At 49.1% G+C, this 14,651-nt stretch overlaps 1 protein-coding gene across 1 annotated transcript in view; it reads right to left on the bottom strand.

Moving 5' to 3' along the window:
- Positions 1-14,651, bottom strand: part of LOC134036805 (low-density lipoprotein receptor-related protein 8-like) — a 40,974-nt gene that overhangs the window by 15,039 nt on the left and 11,284 nt on the right. The window contains 2 exon segments of the mRNA XM_062481905.1: positions 3,301-3,429; positions 8,666-8,788. Coding sequence (XP_062337889.1) covers positions 3,301-3,429; positions 8,666-8,788 — 252 coding nt within the window.

Below are 14,651 nucleotides of genomic sequence, written 5' to 3' on the forward strand. Positions count from 1 at the left end.
GGAAACCCAAAACAGGCGTTTTAGATTCCACTAACGGGGCTTATCTACATTCATATTTACCGGGGACTTCCTGCGTTAACGTTGCTGAAAATGCACCACGTTGATGATGCAGCGGGCCGATAAGGAAGATTCCACCCGCATGCAGGCTCCACACGGGGAGGATCATTAGCACGTTCCCTTCCGGCTTCTCCGGTGAGAAGACATGGTTTCAGCCGGGGCTCTGAGGAACAGGGTTTGGAGGTGTGTTGGGATCCTGCCCCTGGCTCGCTGCCCAGAGACATCACGCTTCTCCTGGGTCCAACGGTCATGTGACACCATCGACATCATAGCTAGCCAATTGGTGGGGTGGGGGGGTTGGGGGGGCTGGGGCGGTGGTGGTGGCGTGACCTGGTTCACTCTCCCTGACTGGAGATGCTTTGATGAAGGGAGACGGTAGCCGGCGGCAACCGCTGGCTCCGAGGTTGTGGGAGGCATGACTAGTCGCTCGCTCTACGCTCTCCAGCAGGGGTGAGCGAGATCGTGTGTGATGTGTGTGTGTCTGTTATGTGTGGGTGTGATGTGTGTGTCTCTACTACCTCTGCGTCTACACAGACCAGCATCTCTCTGTGTATCCATCAAAGCCTGCAGGTTAAACGTTCCCTCGGCTGTCATGCATATTCAGAACTCCAGTCCTGGTCCTGCGTGTGTGTGTGTGTGTGGGGGGGGGGGGGGGGGGCGTGGGGGTCAGCAGTAGCCCCCTTCAGGAAGGTTGTGTTGTCAGGTGCTTCGGACAGACCCTCCCCCCCCCTCCCCTCCCTCACCAGGGTGAGAAACTCCACTGACCTTCCCGTTGATGTCACACACACAGACGTTTCCACAGTAAACAGGCCAGCGGCAGGAGAGGAGCAGCCCCCCCCCCCCCGGGTCCCTGCCCAGGATCCCACCACAGAGGACGAGACGCCACTGAGTGGAACATTACTGGGGATTACTGAGAGAGGAGCTTTACTTTCTTCAGGGGCCTTGTGCTGCTGGTTCTTAATGTAACATTAATCTGCGGCATCTCTGGAGAGGCCTGGATTGCATTTACTGCATAATTCAACATGTGGATGGCTCAATTAGCTGAACGCCTCTACGTGATTTACTTTTTGAAGCTCTGTTGGGGGGGGGGGGGGGTAATACTGCGAATGGGGCCTGGGAGGGGTCCAACGGGAAGGTGTGCAGCTGGGAGGGCGTCGGCCGGGGGGGGGGTGGGCTGGGAGGGGGTGGGGATCTAGAGGTGAGGCTGTCTACAGCCTCATCATCAGCATCTCACAAGGAATACAAACCCACAGCAAGGTTAAGGCTGCTGTGAAGAGAGTCCTGCTGCGATGGGCTGAGAGTCTGGTCAGACAGGAGAACTGATGCGCTGAGACGCGTCAGGGCGGGGGGGGCGGGAGGGGTGGGGGGGATCTGCAAATTAAACTTCCGAAGGCTTCGGCCAGGGATAATGTCAGCGGCGTAACGGGCCGCAAACAGACAGAAGCAACTCATACACACACACACACGCACGCACACCTGCCGCGGAAATCAATTATCAGCCGAGCCAAGGTGAAATACAGCTGAGGCTTCCAATATGCTCTCTGTCCACAGGGCCCCTCTAGAGCCAGCAGGGGGAGGGTGCTGAGGAGTTAAACAGTGGTCAGGGACTAGATCACCCTGCCCTTGTCTACTCTTATCAGGCACAGTGTTTTAGAGCCTGCATTGTCCTGAGGCTGGTGGGGGGGGGGGGGGGGGGGGGAGAAGTAGGGGGGGTGGAGGAGGAGAGGGGTGGGAGCAGGGAAGGAGGGCGTAGAGAGAGACTTCAAAGCCTGGTGGAATGGTCTGAGAAAGGAGGCGTAGGAGGATTTGGGGGAAGTGGAGGAGGAAGGGGAGGCGGGGGGGTGGAGGAGAAGGATGGGGGTGGAGGAGGAGAGGGAGGAGAAGGAGGGGGAGGAGGATGGGGGTGGAGGAGGAGAGGGAGGAGGCTCCTGGCCTGATGTCACTGTAGAGAGGTTTAAAGTGGCACGTCAATACAGACATTAGATGTGAATGAGGATTAGCCCAGGCTAGATTGGGTCTCTATGACTACGGCTGAAAAGCCCAACAAGCTAAGAAGGCGTTCCATCCAAAGTCGATGGGATCGCTCACGTTTGTGTGTGTGGGCCACTTCCAGTTCTAAGCACGACGTTATGAGAGTGGACAAAACAAGTCATTCTCACTTAGATGAAAATGTGTAGCGGGCGGGTGGAGTGGGGGTGGGGTGGAGGGGGTTGGCGGTTGATTTGACTTTCAATTCCCCATTACACGTAAATATGACCGTGACCCTGCTGATGAAATGTGCATCGGCTCGATGCCGTAAACACAGATAACATGACACCTCCACGCTCAGGAGCAAACATCCTGAAGGAGCATGAAGAAGAGGAAGTAAAACAGCCTCGCTTCCATCTCCCCCATCTCAACAGAACATGTTTGCGTTTCCCCTTGCAGAGCCGAGTCGGGCGCGTGCCGCTGTGCCCGATCTTCAAAGTCAAAACACATCCCCCCCCCCCCCACCCCCCCACCCCCGCTGAGCTGTCGCCTCAATCATTTTTTGCTCGACGTTCGGGGCCGAGGGAGGAGAGGAGAGAAAGATCAAGAAAGAGGGAAGCCAATTCTTCATGCTGCCTGGTAAGTAGGGCAGGAGGACTCGCCGGGGGGGGCTAAGGAAGCATGCAACGGAGAACCCCTGATTGGTCAGTCAGGAGGTGATGTCATGTATTTTGGACCTGTAGGCTGGTGCGGGTGGGGGGAGGTTTGGGGGGGAGGGGGTGCTCATTAGGGTAGGGATACATGATTGAAGGTGCCTATGGCAGAATTCTTCTCACATGCCGATTTTCTCATTTGATATTGAATCTCAAAGTTCCTTTTTCCGACTCGACTTGTAATGTGCTTGATCTGCTGTGCTTCACACTGAGCTTTCGTATCGCTACACGTCGGGTGACACGCGTGACTGGAGAATCTCAAAGTAACCATCGAAATACTAAAAAAGACAAAGGGAATTTCAAACGAGTGATCTCTCCTACCCCAATTTTTTTGGGGTAGGAGAGATCTTTTTTGCGTTGCTGCCTGTCAGAGTACTCTGCCACCGACGTCCTCAGACCATCAGCCCTAACCTCCAGAGGTGAGCACATTATAACCAACTGAGGTGAGCACATTAGGAACACAGACAGTGACTTTGCCAGCGGGCGTCTGGGTGTGACCAGGCTCCTGTCTCCCCCTCCCACATCCCGGGGGTGTGATTGACAGCCGTCCGTCGCCACTCACCCGCCGCGCAGTCCTCCTCGTCCGAGCCGTTCTCGCAGTCCTTCTCCCCGTCGCATCGCCACGACAACGAGACACACTTGTTGGTGGAGCCGCCGCAGTCAAACTTTTCCGGGGGACACGTCTGTCTGCCTGCGGGGGGGAAGAGGGTGCACAGGAGGAGATTATCCCTGCGCAGCCTTTCCGGAAGCATAACCAAAAGACAACAACGTTCAACATCAGAACCCCACTCCATCACTTCAGCCACGAGCTCTGGCCATCTCAACCGGCTCTGTAAGGACATGAAGGGAGAACGTTTAATGCAGCAAATGTACGGTTGGCCGCACAGAAAAATAACCCGGGCTCCCCCCCATCCTCTCCTTGAGGCCAATCTGCTGCTTTTGGCAGGGGAGACATTTGATCCAGATTACACAGTGTTTAGTAGGAAACATGCTGTCATTAATTAAACATCTCTGCATCAGCGCGGCCTTAAGCCCCAGTACCCGATTTCTGGGCCTATACAGTTTAGTACATCTTCCTAGTTAGAACATCTTTCGGCTTTATTTCACTTAACCAGGTCAGGGTTCTGTACTGTATGTGCTGACTCACAGGAGCCAGGCTCAGAAAAAGAATAAGGGAGGATCATCCATTGTGGGCTGATCCATATGACGACTCCATGACAAATTCCTGTTTTTTCGTCGTTTTTTTAGCACATACGCCACCCACACGCAATTGGGCTTGGTACTAACACCAAACAGACACTAAAACACCAAACAGAACTTGCTTCCTGACAGGGAAAAATCCTTCCTTCATCCCCCCCCCCTCCTTCTCTCCTCCTCTCCTCTCCGTGAGGACACAAGCGACGGGGGCCGTGTCCTCGGAGTGGTGTTTTTGTGGCCTGAAGGTGGGCGGGGGGGGGGGGGCTGCTGTGTGTGTGTGTGTGTGTGTGTGTGTGGGGGGGGGGGGGGGCTCAGACAGGCTCTAGAGGGAGGGCCACACAGGGAGGGCGCTGATCATAAAAGAAAGATATCGGCCGGAGATAGAAAGACGGAGTCAAAGAGAGATGAAAAGGGGGTGGGGGGGGGGGGTTGGAGGAGAAGAGAGAGAGACACTGCAGACTGACCTTTTCTCGTCCTTATCCCAAAGCAAAATCTAAACCATTCATTCCGAGTGGAGGGAGACAGGGGAGGAGGAGGAGGAGACTCGTGGTGAATCTGAATCCCACATCGAGGGAGAGAGAGAGCTGTCTCATCCTTTAACCGATGGCTCTTTGATGAAGCCAACACTTCATCCCCACACCACAAGCAGGGGAATCAAACACCATAATGAGCCAAAGAGGCCGTCTCCTCTTCCACTGAGACAACACTCCGGTGATTGATTAGCCTAACCCCTTCCTTCTGTGGTGGCTAATATGTTTGGTAAAAAAAAAAGGAGCAATATAATAAAAGGCCATTTCTCATGGAAGAGCTGGCACTTCGGACTCAGCTGCCAAACACTGGAGTGAAAAAGGAGGGCTTGTTGGGGTGTCAGAAACCGCTCAGGAATCCATCATCCCTTAGTTTGGATGGTTTAGTTTAAGTTAATTTAACTTTGTCAGTGGTTGATTTGACTGTCAGCATTGCCATTACAGCGGTGACTGTAACTTTGTTACTTGTCTCAGTCTTTCCCCACTGATAAACAATCGTATTCTGATTGTTTTTCCTGTTTAGAAATTGGGACTAGAACTCATTTCATGACATCACCAGCCTATGGAAGGCTCTTGACTTTATCCAAGACAACCTGAGAGAGCATGTTGACCAACCTGTGGTTTTTACCAGGCATATTTGCTGCCTCATTAAGCCAGGCTAGCGTCGCGCTACATCCCTCTCCCTGAAGTATAGACCAGGTACAGGAAACTGCATGGGCCTTCACACTACTGCATTAGCTCCTAGAGCTATCCTCAATCCAGCTCCACGGTGACCATGCCCCTCGCTGTGATGCAGCAGTTGCTGTAGCATCGACACGCGTGTCAGGCTGGGTTCAAACCCGGGCCATTGGTATTGTGGCATGACTCACACGCTCCATGTCACTGTAGGCAAGCAGCTGTACCACAGCAAAGAAATGGGCCACATATCACATTTCCCTTTACGCACGGTATGTTTCATAGGAGACTTTGGGGATATAGTGGAGTCATACATCTCTACAAGTTATTATCGAAAGTAAATATACTGAGGCAAAATGCCTTACTTGCTTATTACCAGTCACAGAGATAGAATCTTTATGGGATTGAAGCTTGATATCTCCAAACAGATGAGAGAAGGCTGTTTAAACCAAATCCCACTTCAAAGAAACATCTATAATCCTCTAGGTTATTCAAATTTTAATAGGACAAAATTAGGGCATGATACACACATTTCTAAAATGACAATCCTGTCAATGGAGATATTTGTTAGCAGGACTAGGTTTTCTCCAACAGGTTATCATTTTAGTTTTTAAACCCCCACAGCTGACATGTTGAGTGTCACCACTTTTCTGACACATTGAAATCCATTGTCTGACACATGGTTGGTTGACTAAATTGTCATGTCGATTTGAGCTTTCTCAAAGCAGAGGAGTCATCCCTTCTACCATGTCTGCCGTGAGTCCAGTGCCTTGCAGGGGGAAACAACGTGTCGGACATTTTTAAGTGAATCTCTGGGGCCATTCATCTTTCAGGCCTTCAGAGTACGCCACTTTAGCTGCTGACTGAATCTTTAATGTGCCAGCGTGACATTACTCCAGCGTGTAATTTGGAACCCACTCACTGAGCTAGAATGATCTGGCATAGATCTGCACTTGTACAGTATTTGTGCTTTTCGTGTGTGTGTGTGCGTGCGTGTGCGTGTGTGTGTGGGTGAGTGGGGTTCTGTCAAGTAAATGTGAGTAAGAGCGAGAGAGATAGAGGGAAAGAGGAAGGCAGAGAATGGAAAAGAGAGATATACAGATAGAGAGTTCGTAGAGATGGTAGCAGAGATAGAGGCACTAGGTCAGATAGGGAGATAGGAAGCAGGAAAGGAGACAGAAAGGGATCGCTGGAGGATCCACCTCATCAGTCTTCAGAGTAATTGGAGCACGGTGCAAGGTGTTCGGCTGAGCCCCCTCCGTACCGTGCGTTCATTCGCAGATGTGCTCTACTGGAAAGCAGGCCCTGCCTACGGACAGATTCTGGCTCCACTGAGACAAACAGAAACCAAAACTCCTCCCTAACTGTCATTTACTCACTGTACACGCTAAATAATGAACCGCTCTCGTCATCGATATCTGTTCCAGATACCTTGTCAGACATTAACGTCTGCGGTCAAACGTCCCCCCCCCCCCCCCCCCCTTTTAGCGAAGGCTTGATTGATAGAGGCAGGCGATGGTGGAGAGCAAGCTTGGGTTGACAGCTCGTTTGTCACTCATCAGCCTAACCCGCTTTGACATCAAGGTTTCAGAGCGTGTTCACTCCTTTTCAAAATGCTAGAGGTGTTTTTTATTTTTTTTATCTAAAGCCTCATTTCCTGATACGCCCAGAGGTCCTACTTGACATTCATTGTACAGTGCCGTCAATTACGATACTGTCCTTCTAATACAACAGGCTGCCAGGATTACTTTGGGAGAGAACTATACAGTCATTTGATGAAATCTGTTAAAGGGAACGATCACAGGACTCCAGCAGTCTGTATTGTCATTCGTTACAAAGGGACTGAGACAGAACAGAAGAAGCTACTTGGCGAGCCAGCTGGGATGTCGTTCCTCAAGCCACCTGCAGTCAGTCTCACTTCTCATTAGCGAGGCACAATGGGAAACGGTCCCAATTTGAACGTCCTGTGTGGACTTCTCAGCGGGCTGACACAGCAATCTGGGGACCCCCGTGCTCCTACTTGACTATAATGGGAGAAGGAGGTACATGTCTCTGTTTGTAGAATGCTGAGAAAATGACTGCTTGATGGGAGGCAGCAGAGATGAGCGTTCAGCTGAGCCAGGACGATACTCGATACTGTACCGTATCCATGGAGACCGGGTGTAATTGTTTAACCCCGGCGCTGGCACGTCAGCTGCTGAGAGAGGTCACACTGCACCTATCAGCTCAGCAACAGGAAGACAGGATCTACCTTGTGACTGGATACACAGTCTTGCTCACCGACGCAACACAGAAAACCCTCACCGAGCAAGAACACTGCCAGGAAGTGTAGCAGCGAAACTGCACTGATGTAGCACACTGATATGTTGTGAGCTAAAATATTAAACATTCGCAATGGCAAGATTCGGAAATGTTAACATAGACTGGAAAAAGCATCTCTTTCATGCAGATGGGATTTCCATAGTAATGTATTTCTATTGTCCATATCTCCATCGGTGTAGTGGGGAAGCACAGACACAGTACCCTCATTCATCTTTAATTGGATTTTCAAGACAAACACGTTATCCTTTGGAGGTCTGTCCCTGTAAGTTCCTGAAAACACTGAAACTTTTGGCAGTGACATTAACAAGTTTACAGCTGTTCCATTATTCAAAAGAGCAGCCCACACGCCATAACTGATAAAGAACGTCTGCACAGAGACAGAGAAATTAGAGTTTTGTTTTGCTTCATTTTCCACTCTACTGCATGCATCATAAGTCCCTCAGTTCAGTAACATTCCCATGGGATGAAGGCCTCACTCCTTTAGATGAAGCAGTTTAAGGCCAGGTGACCCAATGCTGCTGGTTTTATGTTCACGCTAAGAAGGGAACAGTCATGAGGACGGAACATTCCAGAAAAACCCTTCAAAACGACTTTAAGCTTCAGCTCTTAAATTGGAGCTAGGGTAAGTCCCCGTCTACCACAGGCTAGACTAGAGGGACTAGCCCAACCCTCCGCACTTTAGGGTCTGAAGGAGAGCCAGGCGCTCTTCCCTCTCTAAAAGCCTGGCAAGGTTGCAGTCAGGTTGCTCCCGGGGCGGCGCGGTGAGGAGACGAGTGGGCCCTGGCTGGAGGGGGGAGAGGCGTCTGAACCGCTGCCTGAGTGGAGCGCCGGGGGAAATGACAGGCCGCGTTAGCTTCTCGGGCCAAATGAAATCGCGCCTCGCGCCGACGAGAGGGGCTCGGCTGCGTGTTCAGATACGGTGTGACACGCCGCACAGTAATTAACCAGCGAAAGCTTTTAAGTGCGAGGGCTTTGATCATCCAAAATGGCTACAGCGAGCGTCTCACGCACTCTTCAGAACTGTTGATTCTGACAGGACTATAAAGGACACCACAGGTAACATTACAGAGTGGATGAAGCATTCGTGTTTCAATGAAAGTGCAGGAAAACACAAGCTCTAGGACCACCGGCAGAGAGCTAGCAGTTCCATGTGGAGGTGAATAGGTTATTGATTGGCCGTGGCTAAGCAGTGGCTACGTGACTTACTGCAGGTGGCATCTGCCTCGTCCGAACCGTCCGGGCACTCTGGTTCACCATCGCAGCGCCAGCGTCCGGGAACACACTGCCCGTTCATGCAGGCAAACTCTGCTGGGGCGCACGTCTTCTTGGCTGCTCGCACGCCGAATGAGATGATGGACAGACAGGGGAGAGGACAGGAAGAGAGTGAGGTAGCATGTGGGGGAGAGATGTGGAGGGACGTCAAAATGGGGGACGGCGGGGAAAGGAGGAGCGATCGAAAGGGAGAGATCGAAAATGAAAGGTGGCAGGGGGGAGGGGGGAAGACAGGGGAGGGAAGAGAGGGAGAGAGCGGTTAACCTCCATTTCATCTCGCTTTCATAATTGGTGACATAATCCACTGTCATCATGCTCATTGCCAGTATGATGTCTGCTCCACAGACATCATCAGGCGCTTCATCATGCACATTAGATCTTCTGACCAGCCCTCTCCAGAGCGCTCCACCTCCATCCCTGACCAATCATTTCCTCCTTCCCGCTCTTCTGATTCTTATTCAACATGCATTCCGTCCTCCGTTCTGTCTACCTCTAATCCCTCCTGCAGCTCTGTCAGCCGGGCCGGGGAGACGGGAGGTGGCTGATTGCTGAACGCTGCATGTCTCGCTCGCTAACTCGTTTTTTCCTTCTCTCCCTCGCCTGAACTCTACAACTGACCACAGTCGGAAAAAGGGAAAAAGTGGAACACGGGCGGACTTCAAATGGCAATGTGAGGTGATGTGAGGGGAGAGATGTCTGGCCCAGCTCGAAGTTGTGAAGAGATACTGTGCGGAAGTCTCGCACTCACGCGCTCACAGGTGCTGCCCCGCAGTGCTGCGCTGCGCTGGCAGGTTGTGTTCAGAGGGCAGGATTTTAGAAACGGCAGCAGCAACCTTAGAGGTCAGAGTCATTCCATTTCCACAGGACATTACTTCAGCGGAACCAGCAGTACAATCCAATAAATCGCACTTTTAAAGACTTTCTCGAGTTGTTACATGTTAACCCCGGTGTAACTGTTTCAGAGGATGACCGAGGCTGTTTAATAGCTCACAGTTAAGCTAATAGCTGTCTGTGTTTGTTAGGAAAGATGAGAAGGTCACTCAGCCATTTTGGACTCCTTTGTAAACGCCACAAGACTGTCACATGGTCTACAGTAGGAGGGAGTCTGGTTAAAAATGGCTGAAATGCTACAAACTTTCAGCTGCCAAAATTACTTCAGCAGAATCAGAAGAAATGACTGTCTCTCAGCCTCTCTCTAATGGATATAGCCTGGAGGTAATTGTGTTAGACTTCCCTGCCTACCCAAGGTCAGTTCCTCTCTATTCATATCTTGACAAAAGGTTAACTTATCTTTCTGCCTCATCTAAGCGTAATTAATTAAGTATAACGCCTGGGACCAATATCTCTAAAATGTGGCTGTCAAGATAAATATAATTTCCTTGGCTGTTTGAAATGTGGGGTTTCCTGAACTCTACTTAATAGCCATTTGCTTTCTCATTAGTACACAGCAAGGCGTGTTTCCTAAGAGTGAGGACAGATGATGACAACGCCTGAGCACTGAGAACTGTGATTATTTTAACAAAGGCCACCTTGTAAGTCTTACGAACTCATTAGTGGTGCGTTCACAGCCCTAACTTCATAAAGACACACACATACACACAAATGTCACTTAACAAAAGAGACGAGGTAACTATTATAAAAGGCTTTATACAAGGTTACTGTGATAGAGTTGGTATTGTACTGTAGAAGCAATATGATTGATTTGGACGCCGCTTTGGATAAAAGCACTTGCTCAATGTTAAATAAATACAATTGAAATGTAAAACGTAATAAAAATATTTTTCCTGTACAACTTGAAGACAACCATGAACCAATATTGTTAAAAAGATGAACCCAAACTCTATTCTCTGGAGTGAACATTCTCCCATCTGAACTCCAGGTTGTCTGTGGCTCCAGCAACGCCTTGTTATGTATCAGTTCAAGCCCAGGAGCCCAGCAGACCTGCTAGTTCATTTCACTGATTCTCTATGGGGGCCATGGTTCACTCAGTGATAATTACCAGAGCCAGCTTGTGCCATCTGTTTGGATTGACTTTCTCCTTTTTAATTAGGAGAGGTTTAAATGTTAGACCCATAGGATGGAGAAAGGGAAGGATGGAGGGAGAGAGAAACAGAAAGGGGTGATAGAAAAACTGCAAAAGCACACAGGGAATCAGGCAAGGATTAAGGGAACAGAGAAAGAGAGAATGATAGATGTAATGACTGAATAACACAAGCGTCAACGATATGGCTTGATCGAATACAAATGGAAAGCGTGACGTGGAATGGAAGCAGCAATATTACCGTTGATGTGAAATATAACAATGAAAGTCCAACTCAGACAGAGTGACAGAAAAAACCTTTACCCACAATGCCCTGTCATCCGGGTACACAGCTGACTGACAGTGGCTCCGTTTGACTCCAACCGAAAGCCAGAGTGACACCCAACAATGCTCTTGGAGGAGGACGTGCGTACAAGATGAAAACAGAGAAGCAGAAATCAGGCTGTGCCTCTCACTTCAGCCAGGAAATCCGTGGTACAAAATGGGATATGACCCTCTAAGACAAGACGGAGGCCCCTGGCACAACCCACCCAGCCAGGCTGTAGTTCCAGAGGGAAGGAGGGAGGGATAGAGGGAGGGAAAGAGCTCCTCGCTTCAGCGGACACACCTGGGTCTGCCTCTCCTGACTCTGGGGGCGGTATCTATACACGTGTTGTACCCATAGCTCTGCTTTTCGTACTACTTTATCCTACGCGCGTGTGTGTGTGTGTGTGTCCATGTTCTTCATGTTTCTCTCAGGGGCAGTTGAGTGGGCTCTGTGATGTTGACGAGAGGGTACAAGTTTGATTCCTCATCAGTCACACCCACCTCCACATTTTCCGCCAAGCTACTCGCATACAAACACACTATTATAAGCCCGGTGTACGGACGCCTTAAAGGAAAGTTGTTGTCTTGAAGGATATTAATGACAGCGTTTTCTTTCGAGGGAGGCCATAGAAAGCTAATAGGTAATGCAGTGATAAGCACATTCTCTTGGGGATCAGAAGACAAATTGCCTCATTAGCAGAAAGTGAAGTGAGGAAATATCGTCAGAGAAGGAAACATAATGTATCCTGTTGGCTGGCCCAGGAATGACTGTTCCAAAAATGAATGGGTAGAATGGAAGAAAGTGACATGCAGTACACCAATTTAAAGAACTGTTTTCCGCATATGAATTGTAACATTTCAGGTGTTGTCCACTTGGCAAAGGTGGTATTTTGTTCACAATCTGTTTTCTGAAAACCAAATCATCCCCGTATTGCAGATTGGCTGTTCCTTTTGTCCTCTCTCCTGTCTCTCCTGTCTCTCTCTCCTGTCTCTCTCTCCTGTCTCTCTCTCCTGTCTCTCTCTCCTGTCTCTCTCTCCTGTCTCTCTCTCCTGTCTCTCTCTCCTGTCTCTCTCTCCTGTCTCTCTCTCCTGTCTCTCTCTCCACACGTGTGTCACCTGCTACTGATGTGTAAACAGATCAGTACACCTGTTGCGGTTTCTAAGTAAGCTCAATTTTCATCATTATTCGATATTCACGATAATATCAGTTAAATGATTGCGATACTATAGCTACGATTCGATGTATCGCCTAGCCTTACTGTCAACCTAGCTGAAGAGCTCTGTTTAGTCCCAATGTCATTTTGTCTCAGTGGAGGATGCCGGGTCCCAGATCAGATGACCTGAGAGGACAGGTCTGACCAGAGGACACCAGAGAGGGGCGAGTCCACTGCTCCAGCCTCTCTGACATTCAGGACAAGGCTTTGATTTATCAAGCTCCTTTCAAGCCTCACTGGGCTTTTTTTATTTATGGTCAAGCTGCCCCCTCGGAATTACAGAGTCACTGAGGGCCACGGTCCGGCACAGACACACACACACACACACACACTCTCTCACGTGTACACTCACACATTTAGTTCTGGTAGTTTGCACAGCTTCCGTTTCTCCGCTCTCTCCCTTCTGCCTTCCTTCCACAACACCCACTCCATGTGGCTGACCTTCTGCTGTGTTCTCTGCCGTATGAGAGCTAGTTTTGTCCACTGTGCTATTCTCATCCTACACACAGGCAGACACTGCTTACACTCGAATATTAGACTAATATTAGCAAATGCTTTCCTAACTCATGTTCCGTGATATGAATTATGGAGCTGGTGAAGTATTATGAATGTAATGTTTGATACAACATTTATATACTGTATATTAGGACACTATATCCACATCAGGAAGAAACTGTATGAATAACTTAAGAGAGAAAAATGCATCAGTGAACACTGTTGGCTGGGATACAGGCCAAAAACAGTCACTTTGATGCAACCCCGATGTAATGTTATCCTATTTTCCTAAATATATTGCTTCTTATTGTAGCCCAATTGAAACCCCCAATATCAAATTATTCTAACAGAAAGATTTCTTTGAAATATGAGTACTGTAGTGGACTAACTCGTGACTTAACCAACGTTAACATAATGTTGACATTCTAAGAGCAGGACTGTATCCACTTATGTGAAAATAATCCTGATGTTCTAAGAGCAGAACTGTACTGCATCCAATGCTGACATCATGACACTGCTTTAACAGCAGCCTCTGTAAACTACTTCTCCTCCTTCACTCTTCTATAGCGAGACATTATGAGCAGCTTGAAGTTTAAATGAATTACTGTACAGTGTTTGGCAGAGAAATTGTATTTCATTGTCAAGTTGCGGCAGAGCGTCTGGTTTTGGGTCTTGGACGATGGTCTGTTTGCAGAAATCCCGACCACAGCTGTTAGGAAATCCCTGGCCAGGGTCACATGATGCTCACTTTTTCCTCAGCCCAAGCTGGCGAACGCAGCCCAAATCCCCTTTTCATTATAGACAAGAAAAGAAATCATCCAAAATGCAACTAATCCTGCTGGGCTGGTGAGGTGCTTCATTTCTCTGCTTCCAAGAAAGCCTAATTAGACAATTATTTGTCCCAAAAATTCAAAAAGGCTACAGCAACCATCTCTCAAACACTTCGCATGGCAGAACAATGACTCAGCTTTGGTTTATAAGAAAAGGACATTTCGAAAGGTTAGCAAACAGTTTAACTTGTTTTTAATATATATTTAGTACTCTATCTATAACTGTGGACGTTTTCATAATTTACAATGTGGTATCCTATCTCAAATTGGCCCAACAATGTAGCTGATGAACAAGCGAGTTTTCCCACCAAATAACCGAAACACAACACCAAAGTCACCTTGAGCTAAAAAGAGGCCAAAGCTGCCATAGCCCCCTGCCACCTGGCCTCCAGCGAACATGGAACCGTCCCCCTGGTCCCTGCCAAAGCGGCTGACACCTTATCTCCAGAGCTCCCCACAACAACAGAGACACGTTCAAATCCCCAGCCTGTCCAGGGAAACTCAAGGTTCCTGCCTCTGCTGGCCGCCTCCATTTGGTCACCTCGGTCACACTCCGGATACCGGCGAGTTTAGCCTTTCAGTAAACAGTGCACACTGATATTTTTGTTTGCTACAGCCGGTGTATTTGGCTGTGAAAGTTGTTTGTGGTTGACGGGTTGTGTTGTGTTTTTCATATCTGTTATCTTCACCCGGCTGATAACGGACAGATCAAGGGAGGGACGAGAGAATGGATTGCAGGGCAGAGTACAGAGGGAGGCTCGCTTCAGTAGCAGGTCCTGGGGGACCGAATTAGCAGCATAAGTTTACAGTTGTTAACGTCCAAAACTTCGATCCAACAGCCAAGACCCACAGACACACGTCCTTGTTTAAACCTATAAGCTTCGTTATCCAAGTGAAAAACTAAACAAAAAAATTATAAAATCACATCGGCCAAGTGAGCCTTTTATGTTGTGTACACAAGCGCTCTCTCTCTCTTTCTCTCCCTCTACCCATTAGACACATCAATGTCGTCTCCCAAGAGAAATCTTCCGCTT

Source organism: Osmerus eperlanus, chromosome 16 (genome assembly GCF_963692335.1).
Source record: "Osmerus eperlanus chromosome 16, fOsmEpe2.1, whole genome shotgun sequence".
NCBI classification, from domain to species: Eukaryota; Metazoa; Chordata; class Actinopteri; order Osmeriformes; family Osmeridae; genus Osmerus; species Osmerus eperlanus.